Genomic DNA, 15896 nt, shown 5'->3' with positions numbered 1-15896 from the left:
CCTTGTTCTTGTATCTGTATACTTCATATCATTCCATTTTCTACTTTCTTCCTTTCACTTTGGGGGATTGAACCTTGGGACTTGCACATGGAAAGTGGATACTACATACCAACCTATTCTTTCTTCTTTTAACATAAAAAGTCAGCTTATAGGACAGACAAGGTAGCAAAATGGTACAGGGCTTGCATTGCATGAATGAGGAGCTGGGTTCTATTCCTCAGTTCCACATGCACAGAAAAACCTGGCAGTGGTGCTGTGGCTCAAGTGGTAGAATGCTACACTTTAGCAAAAGCAGCTCAGGGACAGCACCTGGCCTCTGAGGTCAAGCCTAAGGACCAGCAAAAGAAAACATCTGCTCATTTAGTCAATGCTTCCCCTGCAATTTAAAAGACAAACTTACAAGTGACTTTAGTTCCCTTTCAATACTACTATCCTCTTTTCCAGTGAGTGCAGGGGCCGCACACAGAAGAGACTCTCTACCTCTGCTGTCACTTGTAAACTACTGTTGTACAACAGTAAGCAGGAACACATACATTTCTGTTCGTGTTATTTTGAACACCATGGGCTTTGTCAAGGTAGGTAAAAATAAGTAAAGGAAACCTTTCCTTTTCATTTATTGGTTGTGATTGTAATGGATCTATCTTGCTGAGGACTTAAATCTCACACTCCTGTCATTTGAGTTCTCTCTGAACTACGTTTCAATTTGTTTTCTTCTTAGGACACACGCACACACACACACACACACACACACACACACACACACACACACACACACAAATATCCTGAAGAATTTTAACTAGTTCATCAGACAATAGTTTTATTACCAATTCTTCTTGTCAACATCAATTGTATCATCTACACAAGACAAGACAATTACATTAGGCCACTGGCTTAACTTGACTAACAGGTCCCTGTGTCAACAGTCAGCCCTCCTGAAACCTGGGCACACCATGTCCCATGCTAGATTTGCCATGTGGTACTGGTGGTGTACTGATGGGTAGCACAGGCCCTGATCTGGGCTCCTTACTCCTGTCCCAAGGGTCTGCCAGGCTTGCATATTTCATGAAGACTTTGGCACTGTGCTCCTCTCCTGGGCTGGCTCCTCACCAATCTTTTCTTTCCTGTACCTTCCATTTTGAGTTCTGGCCTAGACTATGAGCCCAGCCAACTTCCAACACACCTGATGAAGTCTCCACATCAAACTTTTGGTAACAAACATTTAAGTTAGAATGCACATATAAAGATTTGGCTTGGGTTTGCTCAGACCCCATGGACAAGTGAAGAAATGATGGTTAGCTGTGGATGCCCCAGGTAGTGATCTTCTCAAAGTACTGACAACTCTATAACAGGGACTTCATACAAGGATGTTTCTGATCAAGAAACCTGAACAAAAAAATATTTAAAAGATCTTCACAATTCATTGAGGAAACAGAAAAGAGAGGTTAGGGTAACATGTTTCTCAAAGGAGCAAGAAAAATATACACCTAATACTATGCTAATTATGGGAGGAAAACAGTGGCATCTATCTTGGCTCTAGAAATTCTAAATTTAGGTCAACCTTTGTGTTTCTGTAAAAGAAGACAGTACACTTGTTGGAAGCCACATTATGGAAGATGGAATACTGCAGTGTTTATTACACAGCTAGCAGTCTGCATGCAGCCTGTTGTAAAAATGACTTGTAGTCCACAAATAGACAGCTTGGAAACAGGACAGAAAGGAAAAAAAAAGAAGTAAAACAACACCAAGAAACCAATCAGCACAAAAAGAGTGCTGAATTGCCACACTATGATGACCAGAGACAAGCCAGAAGACAGGACACAGGACATGATCACAGAGACATGTACCATAGCAGCTAGTGCCACTGCTGGTCCAGCCTAAATAGGGCCTAAGCAGGAGGCAGGGCTACAGGAAATTCCCAGTCACTGGACTAAGAGATTGAGTAACATATCAACCAAATTCTCACCCCTGCTTCCAGGGAACCAGCCACACCTATCAGTTGGGTGGCAAGTGATGAAGGAGGTATTCCTTGCCCCTGCATGAAGACAAGATGCCAGACCCCACCATCCACCATGTGTCCAATAGGGCACCAGCCAAACCTGACCTCCTTACTTAATATGATTGAAATATTAAGTCAATTTATAAAATGTTACAGCTTCCTTATAATTTTGTAAACAGTTCAAGAATTACCTTTTGTAAAAGCCATTTTTCTTGAGCCCCATCTCTGAAACAATAATTCTCACATTCACCAAAAATTAAACATTCTTCTTTTGAATAGTTTATTTCTTCCTTCTTCCTCATTCCTTCCCTTCCTCTTTCCCTCTCTCACATCACTCCTTCCTGCCTTCCTTCCTTCCTTCTTTCTTTCCTTCTTTCTGTCCTTCCTTCTTTCCTTCCTTCCTCTCAGGGCCTAGAAGTGATGCTGTAACTCAAGTGGCAGATGGTTTTATTTTTTTGTTAACTTCAATTTTTGTGAGAAGTTGATCAATATCTTTGTGTGCTCAATTATTTCCCCTAATATCCTATCCACTTTGGCCCTCTATGAGATAACACAGGTGCGACACATCATCCACACTGGTGTTTTGTAATAGCTTGCTCAGCAGAACAACTAAATAGTCTAAGAGTGAATCAATCACAAGTTGCTCATCACCAATGATTAACTAAAGAAAAGAGCAAGCACTGAAGACACTTTGGGGTTCTCCCGCAAGGCACAATGCAGATTCTAGTCTTTATTAATCTATCATATTTTTAAATATATATTTTATTTTAAACATACTGTACAGATTGGTTATACCATTATGAGTTAGTTCATGAATACATTTCCTTTTGAGCATTGTTACATCTCTGAGAAAGACTTTACTACTATGTATGTACTGCAACAAGGACTAATGTCTTCCTTTAGATTTTTCATTCAAAAACTGAACTGGAATAAGTAAGTCATTTGTACTATAACGCATGGATCACACATACAGAGGAAGACTTAAGGGAGCAGTAGAAATATGGTTGTTCTCATGTTCTTGCCTCCAATCATAACAGTATTTACTTATCTATTGTTCCCATAAGCATGTTGGAGATGATCTGAATCCAGTCCCAAAGGGCTAGAGCTCATATTTCTAAGAAGAGTTTATCAAATAACCTTGACACGCCATTCCTTAGTATAAAAGACACAAGTGAATTATTTCAATTTCTTAATTCCTTGTCGAGACAGGTTGTTTCTACATGCTTTGGATAATATTGAAGGACACCATCCACACTCAACATAATGACAAATGTTGGTTCAAAGAGAGCTGAAGAATGAAGAATGGTTTCCCATCACCCATAACTTACCTCTGCCATGAAGAATTTCTCTGTATAATTTACAGAGGTTTTCTGACAAAGATTTTCCTACATTGGGTTTCTTTCCTGGGTGAATATTTTAATAATTGCTGAAGGTTGGCTTCTGGTTGAAAGACTTCCTCTCATGTTTATATTTACAGAAATTCTGTCATGTGTCCAGGTCTCTGATACCGGTACAGATTAGACTTCTGGCAAAATGTTTTCTATACTCATAATTTCTCTCCTGTGTATGATCTCACATATGCTGAGGACTCAGTTCTGATTGAAAGTCATTTCACATATGTTCTATGCATTACTTCCTTTTCTCCTATGTGAGTCATTTCTCTCATGAAAACTGAGATATTCCTTTCAGGTCAAAGACCTTCCACATTTGTAATATTTTTAAGATTTCTCTGCTGTGTGTGATATGAACTTGGATCTATGAATACTTAGTATAGGACTTTCCACATTTGATATATTTGTATTTTCTCATCTGTGTCTGTCCTCTGATGCAAACTGAGTTAGGAAATTTTCTTGAAAACCTTTCCATTTTTTCCTACATATTTTTTCTCTTCTCTTTGTGTGTGAGAGTATGTGTCTGTATTTCTGTGTGTTTTGGGTGTTCTGTGATGCACTCTGAGCTGTGTCTTGTAGTTGGAGGACTCCACATCTGCTATATCATAAGGTCTCTATCCTGTATTGGTTCTGTATTGCAATTTCAATTTTCTTACAGATCAAAGACTTTCCCCATTTGGAACAATCCTAAGTTATTTCATTTGTGTTAATCAACTTCTGTGTGTTAAACTGTGAACTCCAGGTCTTTCCACACTGGTTGCATTCATAAGGTTTCTCTCCTTGTGTTCTGTGATGGACGTTATGGTTTGCCTTCCAGATGAAAGAATTTCCATGCCTACTACATACATAACATTTCTCTCTGGTGGGTTTTTTTCTGATGGACAGAAAGGTGTATGTTCTGGGTGAAAGAATTTCCACATAGGTTACATTCATAAAATTTCTCTCCTGTGTGTGCTCTCTGGTGGACAGTAAGGTGTAGCTTCTAGCTGAAAATCTTTCCACACATATGACATTCATAAGGTTTCTTTCATGTGTGTTTTCTGATGGACAGTGAAGTTTTACTTCCAGGTGAAAGCCTTTCCACACATGTTACATTAATAAGGTTTCTCTCTTGTGTGTGTTGTCTGGTGGCAAGTAAGGTATGACTTCTTGGTGAAAGACTTTCCATACGTGTTACATACATAAGGTTTCTCTCCTGTGTGTGTGTTCTCTGGTGGCGAGTAAGATTTGATTTCTGGATGAAACACTTTCCACACAGGTTACATTCATAAGGTCTCTCTCCTGTGTGTGTTCTCTGGTGGCTAGTAAGATATACCTTGCAGGTGAAAGACTTTCCACAAATGTTACATTCAAAAGGTTTCTCTTTTCTGTGTGTTCTCTGGTGGACAGTAAGGTATGCCATCCTGGCGAAAGACTTTCCACAAATGTTACATTCATAAGGTTTCTCTCCTTTGTGTGTTCTCTGGTGGCTAGTAAGATATCCCTTGCAGGAGAAAGACATTCCACAAATGTTACATTCAAAAGGTTTCTCTTTTGTGTGTGTACTCAGGTGAACAATAAGCTTTGATTTCTGGTTGAAATACTTTCCACACACGTTACATTCAAAAGGTTTCTTTCCTGTGTGTGTTATCTGATGGACAGTGAGTTTTGACTTCCAGGAGAAGGACTTTCCACATAAGTTACATTCATGAATTTTCTTTCCAGTGTGTGTTCTCTGGTGTCTAGTAAGATATGCCTTGCAGGTGAAAGACTTTCCACACACGTTACATTCAAAAGGTTTCTTTCCTGTGTGTGTTATCTGATGGACAGTGAGGGTTGACTTCCAGGTAAAGGACTTTCCACACAAGTTACATTCATAAATTTTCTCTCCTGTGTGTGTTCTCTGGTGGACAGTAACCTTTGATTTCTGGGTGAAACACTTTCCACACAGGTTACATTCATAAGGTCTCTCTCCTGTGTGTGTTCTGTGGTGGACAGTAAGCTTTGATTTCTTGGTGAAAGACTTTCCACACATGTTACATTCATAAGGTTTTTCTCTAGTATGTGTTCTCTGGTGGACAGTAAGATATGCCATCCTGGCGAAAGAATTTCCACACACATTACATTCATAAGGTTTCTTTCCTGTGTGTGTTATCTGATGGACAGTGAGAGTTGACTTCCAGGAGAAGGACTTTCCACATAAGTTACATTCATAAATTTTCTTTCCAGTGTGTGTTCTCTGATGTCTAGTAAGATATGCCTTGCAGATGAAAGATTTTCCACAAATGTTGCATTGAAAAGGTTTCTCTTTTGTGTGTGTTCTCTGGTGGACAGTAAGATTTGATTTCTTGGTAAAAGACTTTCGACACACGTTACATTCATAAGGTTTCTCTCTTGTGTGTGTTCTCTGAGGGACAACAGGGTGTGTCTTCTCAGTGAAAGACTTTTCACATTGTTTATATTCTTCAACTACAGAAGACACATGAGGACTATAGGCAGCACACATCTTACCAGGTTCACTGAAAACACCCATGTTCTGACATCCAGTGACCTTTTCTATCCTCATCCCTAAGGAGTTCCCATTATTCTTAATCAGTTCTGACTTCTGTGTGGAGCTCAAATGAAAACTTTTTATAAGTCTCACTTTTTCCTCCCCTGGGTTACTATTCATGACTGCCACTTCAGAGCGATATTTATTGTGACTTTCCTGACAGGTGCTAATCACATCCTCCATTACTGGGACATCTAAAATGCATAATAGAAAAATAGACAAAAACATAAATGAGACCCACAAATTCCTTACGATAACGATATTTCCTCACATTCTGTTACTAGATTTTCAAATATCAAAGCATTGCTTTATGCAGAATATATACTTTTCTCTGCAATGTAGTAATTAAGAAAGTAGTACTGACATTTTACAATGCAAAATAATGTTTTTCTGTATTTCAGATTATTATATGTTGTCCCAGGAAATATTTCCTGAAATTATTCATCTCCATACTCTTAATGCTTCCATTCTGAATTGCCCTCTATGCCCAGCACCACTGATAAGAAATTGTCCCCATCAGAGGATAGCAGCCCTAGCATACTCCTATTTTCCTCCTACCTGCATAATACTAGTTTAAAAGAAAATGAGGTCTCCTTTCTACATTTCTTATTCTCTTTTTCTCTTTATGAATGACTTCTCTACAGAAAAAGGGAATTGCTAACACTACCTACACTGGCACACCAAATTCAGTGTGTCTCCACATGAATTCTGGATTGACAATTCCTTGAGACAAAGGATCACCTAGTTCTCTGCCACACATGACTCAGGGGCATTAGGAATAATACTGCTCTGTACCGCTGAATATAAACAGACCCACTGGGCTCTGGATCCATCATCACCATTCAAGATGCTTTAACTCACCTGTAAAATTCTTGTCTGAGCCTTCTCTTATCCATGGTTCTGCACCTTGCTCCAGCTTCACAATCAACTCAGGTTTAGGAACACAGTGCCCTGTGAATAAGAAATAGTGGAGAACAATTGCTCTTGCTGGGTCATCATTAATGTAAGGTCACAGACATCCTGTTCACAAGGTTGCTCCTAAATCTGGTTTCTCAATTGTTTTTGTGGGGTCCGTCGAGTTGTGGGGCCTGAACTCTGGGCCTGGGAGCTGTCTCTCAGCTCTTAAGCACAAGGCTAGCACTCTATCACTTGAGCCACAACACCAATTCTAGCTTTATTTCCCTGCTTATGTGGTGCTGAGATATCGAACACAGAGCCTCAAGCATGCAAGGCAATCACTCTACCCCTGAGCCATCTTCCCAGCCCATGGTTTCTTTATTCTTAATAACTCCATGGTGGAGTTTCCCCCAGCTTTGAGTTTATTGTGTCCATTGTGTGGCTTGAACTCAGCTCTTTTGCTCAAAGCTAGCATTCTACTAGTTTGAGTCTTGCCTACGATTCTAGTTTTTGAATGGTTAATTGGAGATAAGAGTTTCATGGTCACTTTTCCACAGTTGCTGGCTTCAAACCAAAATCTTCAGATTTCAGCCTCCAGAGTATCTAGAATTCCAATCTTGATGCACTAAACTCTGTGTCAAGTTTGGCTTACAAATACACACATTCACCTACTGATTTCCAGATCATACTGTCACTAGTAATGTATATTCTATCTAGACTGTAGATCCACCTATGATAATTACCCCAAGTCTGGGAAGTCAGTTTCCTATTATTGGATCATACTTTAGAACTTTTGTACAACTATTGATTAGAAATGTTAAAGATTGAGAATAAAATTAGCTCTTGAGTTACATATAATGAAGTTGAAGTTTCCCTTACAAAGAAATGACACTTCCCATGGACTGGAATCTTTTTTAGTTTTTTTGTTTGTTTGTTTGTTTGTTTGTTTTAGAAAATGATATGGTTCAAAGGCTTATACCTTTAATCCTTCATTGACGAGGTGAGATCAGAAGTGGCAGGCTTGAAACCAACCTGAGCATGGAAACCCAGAATATACCCCCCAAAAAAAGCCAAAATGGAGTTGTGGTTCATGCAGTAGTGCGAAAGGCAAACAACACCAAGCACCTCGACCTGAATTTCGCTGGCTTTTATACTAGCAGTTTTTTACCTGGGAATGGACTGGAATCTTATACATAGATAACATAAACAGTCAAATGTCTACTAAAATAAAAGCACTTGATCTTCCAAATAAAAGTGACCTTTGCTCACCCAAGGACATGAGGTTGCTATAGGTCTCCAGCATCACATCTCTGTGAAGGGTCCGCTGACCAGGATCCAGATCCTGCCACTCCTTCCATGTGAAGTACACAGCCACATCTTCAAATGAGATCAGCTTCTGTAATGGCACATTTCCATCAAGAAATTAGGCCTGGGTCATGAGAATTCCAAACTGGAATTTCATTATGCTGCAGGTATGCTTTTGTCTTACATAAAATGTTTGCACCTTGCTGTGTTATCTATTCACTGGGAGAATTAAATAGCAAATTAGAAATATTGGACAATATATAAACCTGGTCATTAAAACACACAGATTTGCAGGGCACTGGTGGCTTATCCTCCTAGTTATTCAGGAGGCTGAGGTCTGAGGATCAAGGTTCAAGGCCAGCCCAGGCAGGAAAGTCCATGAGACACTTATCTCCAATAAACCACCAGAAAACTGAAAGTAGCACTGTGACTCAAGTGGTAGAGCACTCACTTTGCCCTGAAGAGCTGAGGGATAAAAACCAGGCCCAGAATTCAAGCCCCAAGACCAATAAAAAATTACAGTTTCCCTAATGCATGCAAACACATTTCTGCTGCTAGCAATAGAGACAAGGTAAAAACTCTAAGGAGACAATAATCTGGTATGACAACAATAAGTCTAAGGAGGTGTCTGAAAAATTATATTATCATTTTTTGATAAAATTTTAGTACATATAAGGGTAACAATGAATTAAACAAATATTTTTTCTGCATTTACATATACTGCTTCACCCTAAATCCTATTTAGACTTTCTATTAACAGGTACTCTCATCAGCAACCAGAACACATTCAGGATATGACATGGATTACAGAACATAGAACATTACTAAACCTATGAGAAGCAGTGTCCACATAAATATTAAAAAATACTAACAATACTCCAGAAAGTAGCTAATGATTTATTTTGCCCATATAAGATTTAATTGAGTTCACACATAAAAATATCCTAGGTTAACCATGTTTGGTTTAAATACTAAATATTGAAAAGTGGTCACAGATACCCTGATATTTACATCCTATGTAAAAAAGAACTGCTACCATGAGGTTTTGTAAACTTTGCCTACATTCTACAATACAAAATATATGTGGGAGGGGAATAAAATATTCTTTACAATATTTTCATATTAATAGGCTTCATGGAAGGTGGAGGAAAATGTATAGAAGCTCAAGGAATACTCAATATGACAAAAATGATGAATATGCACAAATGCTCCAATGTGTCACATATTTCTGAGTCATTTCTCCAGTAGATCCCTAAGGATATATTTCTACTTGTGTTAGTTAATAGCAAAATTCCTCAGAGATCCAAATCAATTCCTGAGAAATCATCCGTGAGATTTTGCAACAAGTGATATTTCTAATAAAGAACACCTTGTCACTGTATTTTTTTAAATCAAAACCAGTTCCTATCCTATACTGGCAGTGAATTAAAATATTCAAAAGTAGTGGGAAGGAAAGACAAAACAGAATACCACATCAAATGAAGTTAGTCCAAAAATAACAGAATCAGGAGAAAACTGATTTTCTTGTAGTTTATAAGCTGGGCGAAGGAAATACTTTTCTGTGGGGAACTCTGAGGTTGAGCCAAGGGGGAAAAGGTTTGAGAGGTTGGAATTCGAGCCTGACCGCAATGAGAACACTGAGAGCTGGCCACAGAAGGGTTAAAAGAGAATTCTGGAGAGGGTTAAGAGACTGGAGGGCAGGCCTTTTCCTTACTGTTGGAAAGATAACATCTGAAACTGAGCTGCTGTTCACCTTCAAGGGTAGCTAAGGTGAACTTCATGTCTGCATTTTCTCTGGGCACCACTCTTTTGTCTCAGGAGAATAAGGAAACATGTTTTCCTCACAACCTGTTGTGGCTCTGATTGTACTATTAATATAGATACTTCATTTTTGCAGGTTATCAATGGTAATCTTCCCTGTGTGCACTCAAGGAACTATGCTTGATTGCTGGCAGCAAGGGACCAAGTGCCAGAGAGCCTTCTGAACCCTGGTTTTCCCTAAGTCTATCTGTTTATGTTTTTGTGATTTTCTAAGTTTGTTTCTGGAATCCTGTAGAACTCCCTAGGCAACAATTTTCCTATATAATGGGTAAGAAAAATGTCAAACCTAAGAGCCATGTCAGCAAAGTAAAACTGATCACTAAGAAAAAGTAGCTCCCAGATAGATCATTTGAAGAAAAGAAAAAACTGAGAGACATATGGAGGAAAGAGAAAATGAGAAAAGTAAGAAAAAATGATAGAAAGATAGATACAAAGAGAGAGAAAGAGAAAAATAACCAACACTAGTGAGTAGAAAATCAAAAATAGACAGATAAAATAGAGGAAAGAAATTTTGTGAGGATACTTTAGAAAACAAACAGGAATTTGTAGAAAGACCATAAAGTTTAGCAACAAATATAGCCTAAGTTTCAAGTAAGACCAAGACCATGAAGTCGTCCAAGTACTATATATGGAGAGTAATTTAAGTACATATAGGTTAATCATTCCTTAAGAACACATGAAGGTATGTATGACCACACTATTTCAGCAATTCCAGGAAAATTTCATTGAAATAGTTTAATGTTGCTCATGAGGATGTGATCTGTTTACAAGCTATCCTTCACCTTCCATAAGAAGTAACCTGCTGGGTGTCATTACATCACATAACAGATTTGATTACATTTTATGACAACATGAAACCTAGACATTCTGAAGCCAATCTGCATTCAACTTAGAAAGAATACAACCATTTAATCTGCTAAACCTACAAAAAATCTTAATCTGATAATCTATAAGCCATATGAATATGTTCCTGGGGCTGAATCTGTGTGTTTGGACTTGTTTTAAATTCTTGAACATCTTTAGGTTCATATAATGGAATAAAACCAAATGAGAAATAAAAAAAACAACTCACCAGAGATCCATTCATTCTGTCTTGCTGCTGACAATGAGCAGAAGATTCTGGAAGCACGGCTGGGATACAAGACAAATGATGTATTCAGAAATGAATCTGTGAGACTTTCAGCCCAGAATTTCCCCTTGCAACATAATGGGCTGAAAAACGGCAAAGACTTCTTATAAGTGAAGAATCTTTACTGTCTCGGGCAGAGCATTAAAGTCTCCAATAAATACAAATCCAGTCCATTTCCTGGTAGATAGATATTATTAAACCAACTAATTTCTATGTTTATGTACATACTACATATAAAACTGAATGTTCCTACAAAAAATATTGACTAACTGAAAGCAAAAACATATCACATTGCCACTAAAAGTAATTATTACTGAATATACTTCAGGATGTATGAACTGCTTTTTTAATGCAAAGGTATCCTAGGAATCCAATGGAATTTGTTTTCTACCTCATTCATTTACATATATAAACATCATGGAAAGCATGTATGATGTAACTCAGTAGTTTTCACCCAAAGTTACAGAGGAAACTATGTACAGAATATATTTCTTGTGCTATACTATTTCAATAAAGGTTGTCAAATGGCACATTTCACTGTATCATTGCAAACATATGCAATGATTTGCAATTTGCCATGTAACATGCTTTGGCCAAAGGAACATGAGTAAGGATGAGGTAAACCCAGGTTTGAGAAGTCCCTAATGTTCATTTCCCTAAACAGTCTTGGAAAGAACCTTGACTATCCTAAAGATACAACATAAAATACTCCATATAGGAGTGACACACCTGAAGATAAGCAACACCTACAAAGCATACAACCTTGAGTAAGACATATTACCTCAAGTTTTCTTCTGTGATTTTTCATTTAAGGCCAAATGTCCCCGACCAACACTTTCTGAACTAGGAGGCACAGCCAACACATTAGAGCTAGCATTTACAAATCCATAGATGGGACATTTAAGATAAGTTTCAATGAATACATACTAAAAATTATAGTGGTAACACAGGCTGAATAAATTAGAAAGAAGAGGATTAGGGATTACTATATGAATAGATATTTTCAGTCATAACAATTACCCCACCTCCCCAAACCACAGTCTCAGGTACCTTCTGATAACTAGCCTCTGGGTTATTCCTCAAGCCAGCTCATCACGACTCCTAGAAATCAGCTTAAATCTTGCAACAACACAAAGTGCTTGAGAGTGATGTAGGAAAGAGTACCACGTGAATCTGGTGCTTAGGGAAGTAGCAAAAATTTTTGCATAAGGCAAGGGAAGCTAGCAACATCTTCCCCTTCCTGTGCTTTTCTGCTTCTTCCCTTTTGGGCTTCTCAGAATTGAAAAGGTCTGTCCATTTAGGATGGAGATTCTTATTCATAGGGTGCTCTGCTTCAAACATTGCTAGGCTTCATTCCTAAAAATACAGGACCAGCACTCACTACTCCAATATCCCATGTACAACTGTCTCTCGAAACAGGATGGTGAACAAACATCTGTGAAGTTAAGCCAGGAGATTAAAACCTCAAGCCAAAAAGATTAAAATATCTCTAGGAGAAACAACACAGAAGCCCTAAATACAACTTCCATGTAAGAGGACTCAAGGCAGGCACACACCTCACAATTTCACTAGAATTCTTCCTGTACTCCTCTTCCACCTGGGCAAAGCAAATAAAGTCACATGCATTAATAGAAGAATCCCTTGGTCTTGGAGTACAAATGCACAGCTCTTGGGCTCTCCTTGTCTGCAGAATCACCAAGCTTGCTCTCAGACATTTGGGAACCAGGTTCTTGCAGCTCAGAGCCCAGAAGCTAATGGCAGCACAAACTCCTGAACCTCAAGCAAATTATCAATCCCAGACTGGAGAAAAGCGTGCAGGGGAAAGCGGGTGCTTTAGCTCAAGTGTAAAGCTCTCCTATCGAGCTGACGAGCTCACGAACATTGCTTGAAGGCCCAGAGTTCAAGGCCCACCAACGACCAAAAAAAACAGAACCAGAAAAAGAAACCCATGGAGGACAGACTCCAGCAGCAATCCCACAGTTCCTACCTGACATCAGTTCCAAAGCCTGAGATTCCTTCAAGTTACAGCTCCCAAGCTCCACTGCACAGAGCTGGTTGCCTGCCTCCTGGCTCCCACCTATGGAAGGCCAAACTTTACTTCGGGGCACTTCCAGCAGCAAGGCAAAGGAAAAGAACCCAGAAGGGGCAGACTTAAAACGCCCAAGGTTGGCGGGGAGACGCATGCGCAAAAGGATCTCTGCGCCACTTCCGCCCTCCAAAAACAAAAACAACTCAGGACTTTCAAACCAAAAGCCTTCCAGCGAGACTACAATTCCCATAATGCTGGGCGCCACCTTGCTTCACCTCTGCTGAGAAGAGTGCTTGAATGCATTGGGACTTTTCTCTCCCTGCTGTGGGAGCTTAGGTGAGTTTCTTCTTCAAAACCACTGTTTCCTTCGTGAAATATTGTAAGACCAACCAGAAAATGGATATACATGGGGAGAATTAGATGCATTGACTTTTTGGTACTTAGTTCTAATAATGAAATTGAGGTTATGAGACTGTTTCTCATACCTTTCTTTTTGTTCTATGCCTGTGTTCTGCTGAGTGTAAATTATATCTCTGTTTTGCTTTACATTGTTTAATACCTCCCCTCTCATCTTACAAACGTACTCATAGACACTGAACTTATAACCGGTCATTTTCCATTAGTGTAATTTACACACTGGCATAGAATAAGAAGATGGTTATGTGGATATGCATCATAATCCTTGTGTTGATTTAAATTTTGCAAAATGAAACAATTTTTCCAGAAAATCCCCAACTCTATCTATTAAATGAAAATGAGTTTTTAGCTGTTTCTGAATTTTGCTTTTCATTTAAGGGTTTTATGTTTTTTCTTTTTCTGTTCATCCTGAGGCTTCAACTCAGAGCTTGGTCACTGTCTGAGCATTTGCTGTGCTCTACTTGGATTTCCTTTAATAATTTCTTCAGGTAACTAGTGAAAAGTTTCCTCACAGGGATTCTTAAGAGCATGTCACATTTCCCTGATTTTCCTACAAAGAGAGTGGTTTGGGCCTCAGAATGAATGCAGGTGAGTAGAAGAGTGAAGTTTAGGCTAGGCTATGTTGATGTGAATCTTAATCATTTACAAACCAGTCTGCTTTTGTCTTCTCATTTTGCATGTGAAAATCTCTTTAGAATTCTTACCTCTTCTCTGATCCTAAAACTTCCTCTCAGTAGCTTTAGGCTACATATCTAGGGGACCTCTGACTTGTCTTCTCAGACCTTATCCATTAAGCTGTGGAATAAATCTTTGCCTTCTGCCACAGTCGTACAGAGCACAAGTAAGACTTATGTGGGCCAATGGGATAATAATTAAGGAGACAGAGAGATGGCTGATGGCACAATTCTGCTATATTTCTCAAATGCTTGTGTAATATTGGTCTACGCCCACTGTGCCAAAAAGTGCAAACAGCACACACCTTTCCTCATTCTACTTCAATCTATCTTTTCCACCAAAGCCTCCCTTCACTTAAAGCCCCAGGCCAAACAGCTACAACACACACTTCCTCAAACCAAGAAAGGGCAAGGACTTCCAACCCTGAGGGTGGGAGTCAATGGCCCTGAAGCCTTTGTTCACAGTTTGCCTGCTCCTGGCAGGCACCCCAGGGTCTGCAACAGTCTCCCTCTCTCATATTCAGAGATCCTATACTTGTCTCTTAAATATTTATTGTGACTTTTGGTGATCCTTTACATACAATATAATTGAGATGGTTTGGATTGGAAAGTTTCATGCCTGGTTTTAGGTCTCCAGTGTATAGGTTTTCTTTATCTCCTTTTTGGACCTGAATTATTCCTCATGGAAATGGAAATCAAAGGGCATATTTGGATTTATAGACTTCAACTTAAAAGCACCTCTAATATTATAAAAAAAATTTAATTTCATTCAAAAAAAGTAAATTCCTGAGAGGCAAAAAGAAAAGGATCACAAAGAATTGGAGTACTTCCAAGACTACATATGAAGTGTGGTTTTCATTGTTCAAGCCTTATTTCTGATGCATTTACTTATATTTTTATCCTTTTTTGGGGGGTCGTTCATGGCACTTGTACTCTGAAATTGGGCACCATCTCTGAGCTGAAGTACTCTACCATGTGAGCCACAACACACTTCTGGATTTCTAGTGGTCACTGGAGATAAGTGTCTCACACATGTTGGTGGCCAGGCTGACTTTGAACTGGGATCCTCAGGTTTCAGCCTATTGAACAGCAAGGATTACAGACATGAGGAACCAGCACCCAGCTTGCATTTCTTGTGTTTTATGTCCCAACCCTGGGGCTTGAACTCAGTGCATGGACACTGTCACTGAACTTCTTTTGCTCAAGACTAGCATCCTACTACTTGAGCCACAATTCCACATATTGTGTTCCTGTGTATGTGGTAGTGAGGACTTGAACCAGGGATGCTAGGTAAGCATACTACCACTGCTGGGGGCCAGCCACAACACCAGCAGTGCTCCAGAAGAACAAGGGGATGATAATGGAAGAGACAGAGACCAGGGCAATGATGAATCTCTCTTTATTTCTGCAATATACTTAGCTATAGACACTTTCTATATCTGTCCAGTTCTTGCATCACATTGTTCTAGGACTCAATGTGGCAACAACTGCAGATCATGTGCATCCTTCCTCATTCTAGTTCAACCTTTGTCCACCAAACTCCTACAGGTAAGGCCCCAGGTCCAGAAGCTAAAAGGAACACTCCCTCCTATGAAAATGGCAAGTACTTACAGCCCTGAAGGTTGCAGTCCATGGTTGTGAAGCTTTTGCTCACACCTTGACAGTCCTTGCACCTCTGAGTCTGCAACAAGTCCTCCTTTTTATTTT

General features: G+C 39.2%; 1 protein-coding gene across 1 annotated transcript; it reads right to left on the bottom strand.

Moving 5' to 3' along the window:
* Nucleotides 1-820: 820 nt before the first annotated feature.
* On the bottom strand, nt 821-13252 carry LOC138824946 (zinc finger protein ZFP2-like). Its single transcript, XM_070019340.1, has 6 exons — nt 13057-13252; nt 11013-11071; nt 8084-8210; nt 6011-6111; nt 4558-5773; nt 821-855 (listed from the first exon to the last, which is right to left on the bottom strand). The coding sequence occupies exons 1-6, from the start codon at nt 13250-13252 to the stop codon at nt 821-823; spliced, it is 1734 nt and encodes a 577-aa protein (XP_069875441.1).
* Nucleotides 13253-15896: the final 2644 nt, after the last annotated feature.

This window comes from Dipodomys merriami, unplaced genomic scaffold (genome assembly GCF_024711535.1).
Source record: "Dipodomys merriami isolate MVZ:Mamm:240054 unplaced genomic scaffold, mDipMer1.0.p SCAF_130, whole genome shotgun sequence".
Classification (NCBI taxonomy): Eukaryota; Metazoa; Chordata; class Mammalia; order Rodentia; family Heteromyidae; genus Dipodomys; species Dipodomys merriami.
This window is presented reverse-complemented; position numbering and strand designations above follow the sequence as displayed.

Bases quoted from the DNA above. Each gene is read 5' to 3' on its own strand.
- LOC138824946 (XM_070019340.1), bottom strand. From the start codon at position 13,252: ATGCGTCTCCCCGCCAACCTTGGGCGTTTTAAGTCTGCCCCTTCTGGG. The intron at 8,211-11,012 runs GTGAGTTGTTTT...GTGCCATTACAG, and splicing joins ACAGAATGAATGGATCTCTG to AAGCTGATCTCATTTGAAGA. The intron at 6,112-8,083 runs GTGAGCAAAGGT...TATGCATTTTAG, and splicing joins TAGCAACCTCATGTCCTTGG to ATGTCCCAGTAATGGAGGAT.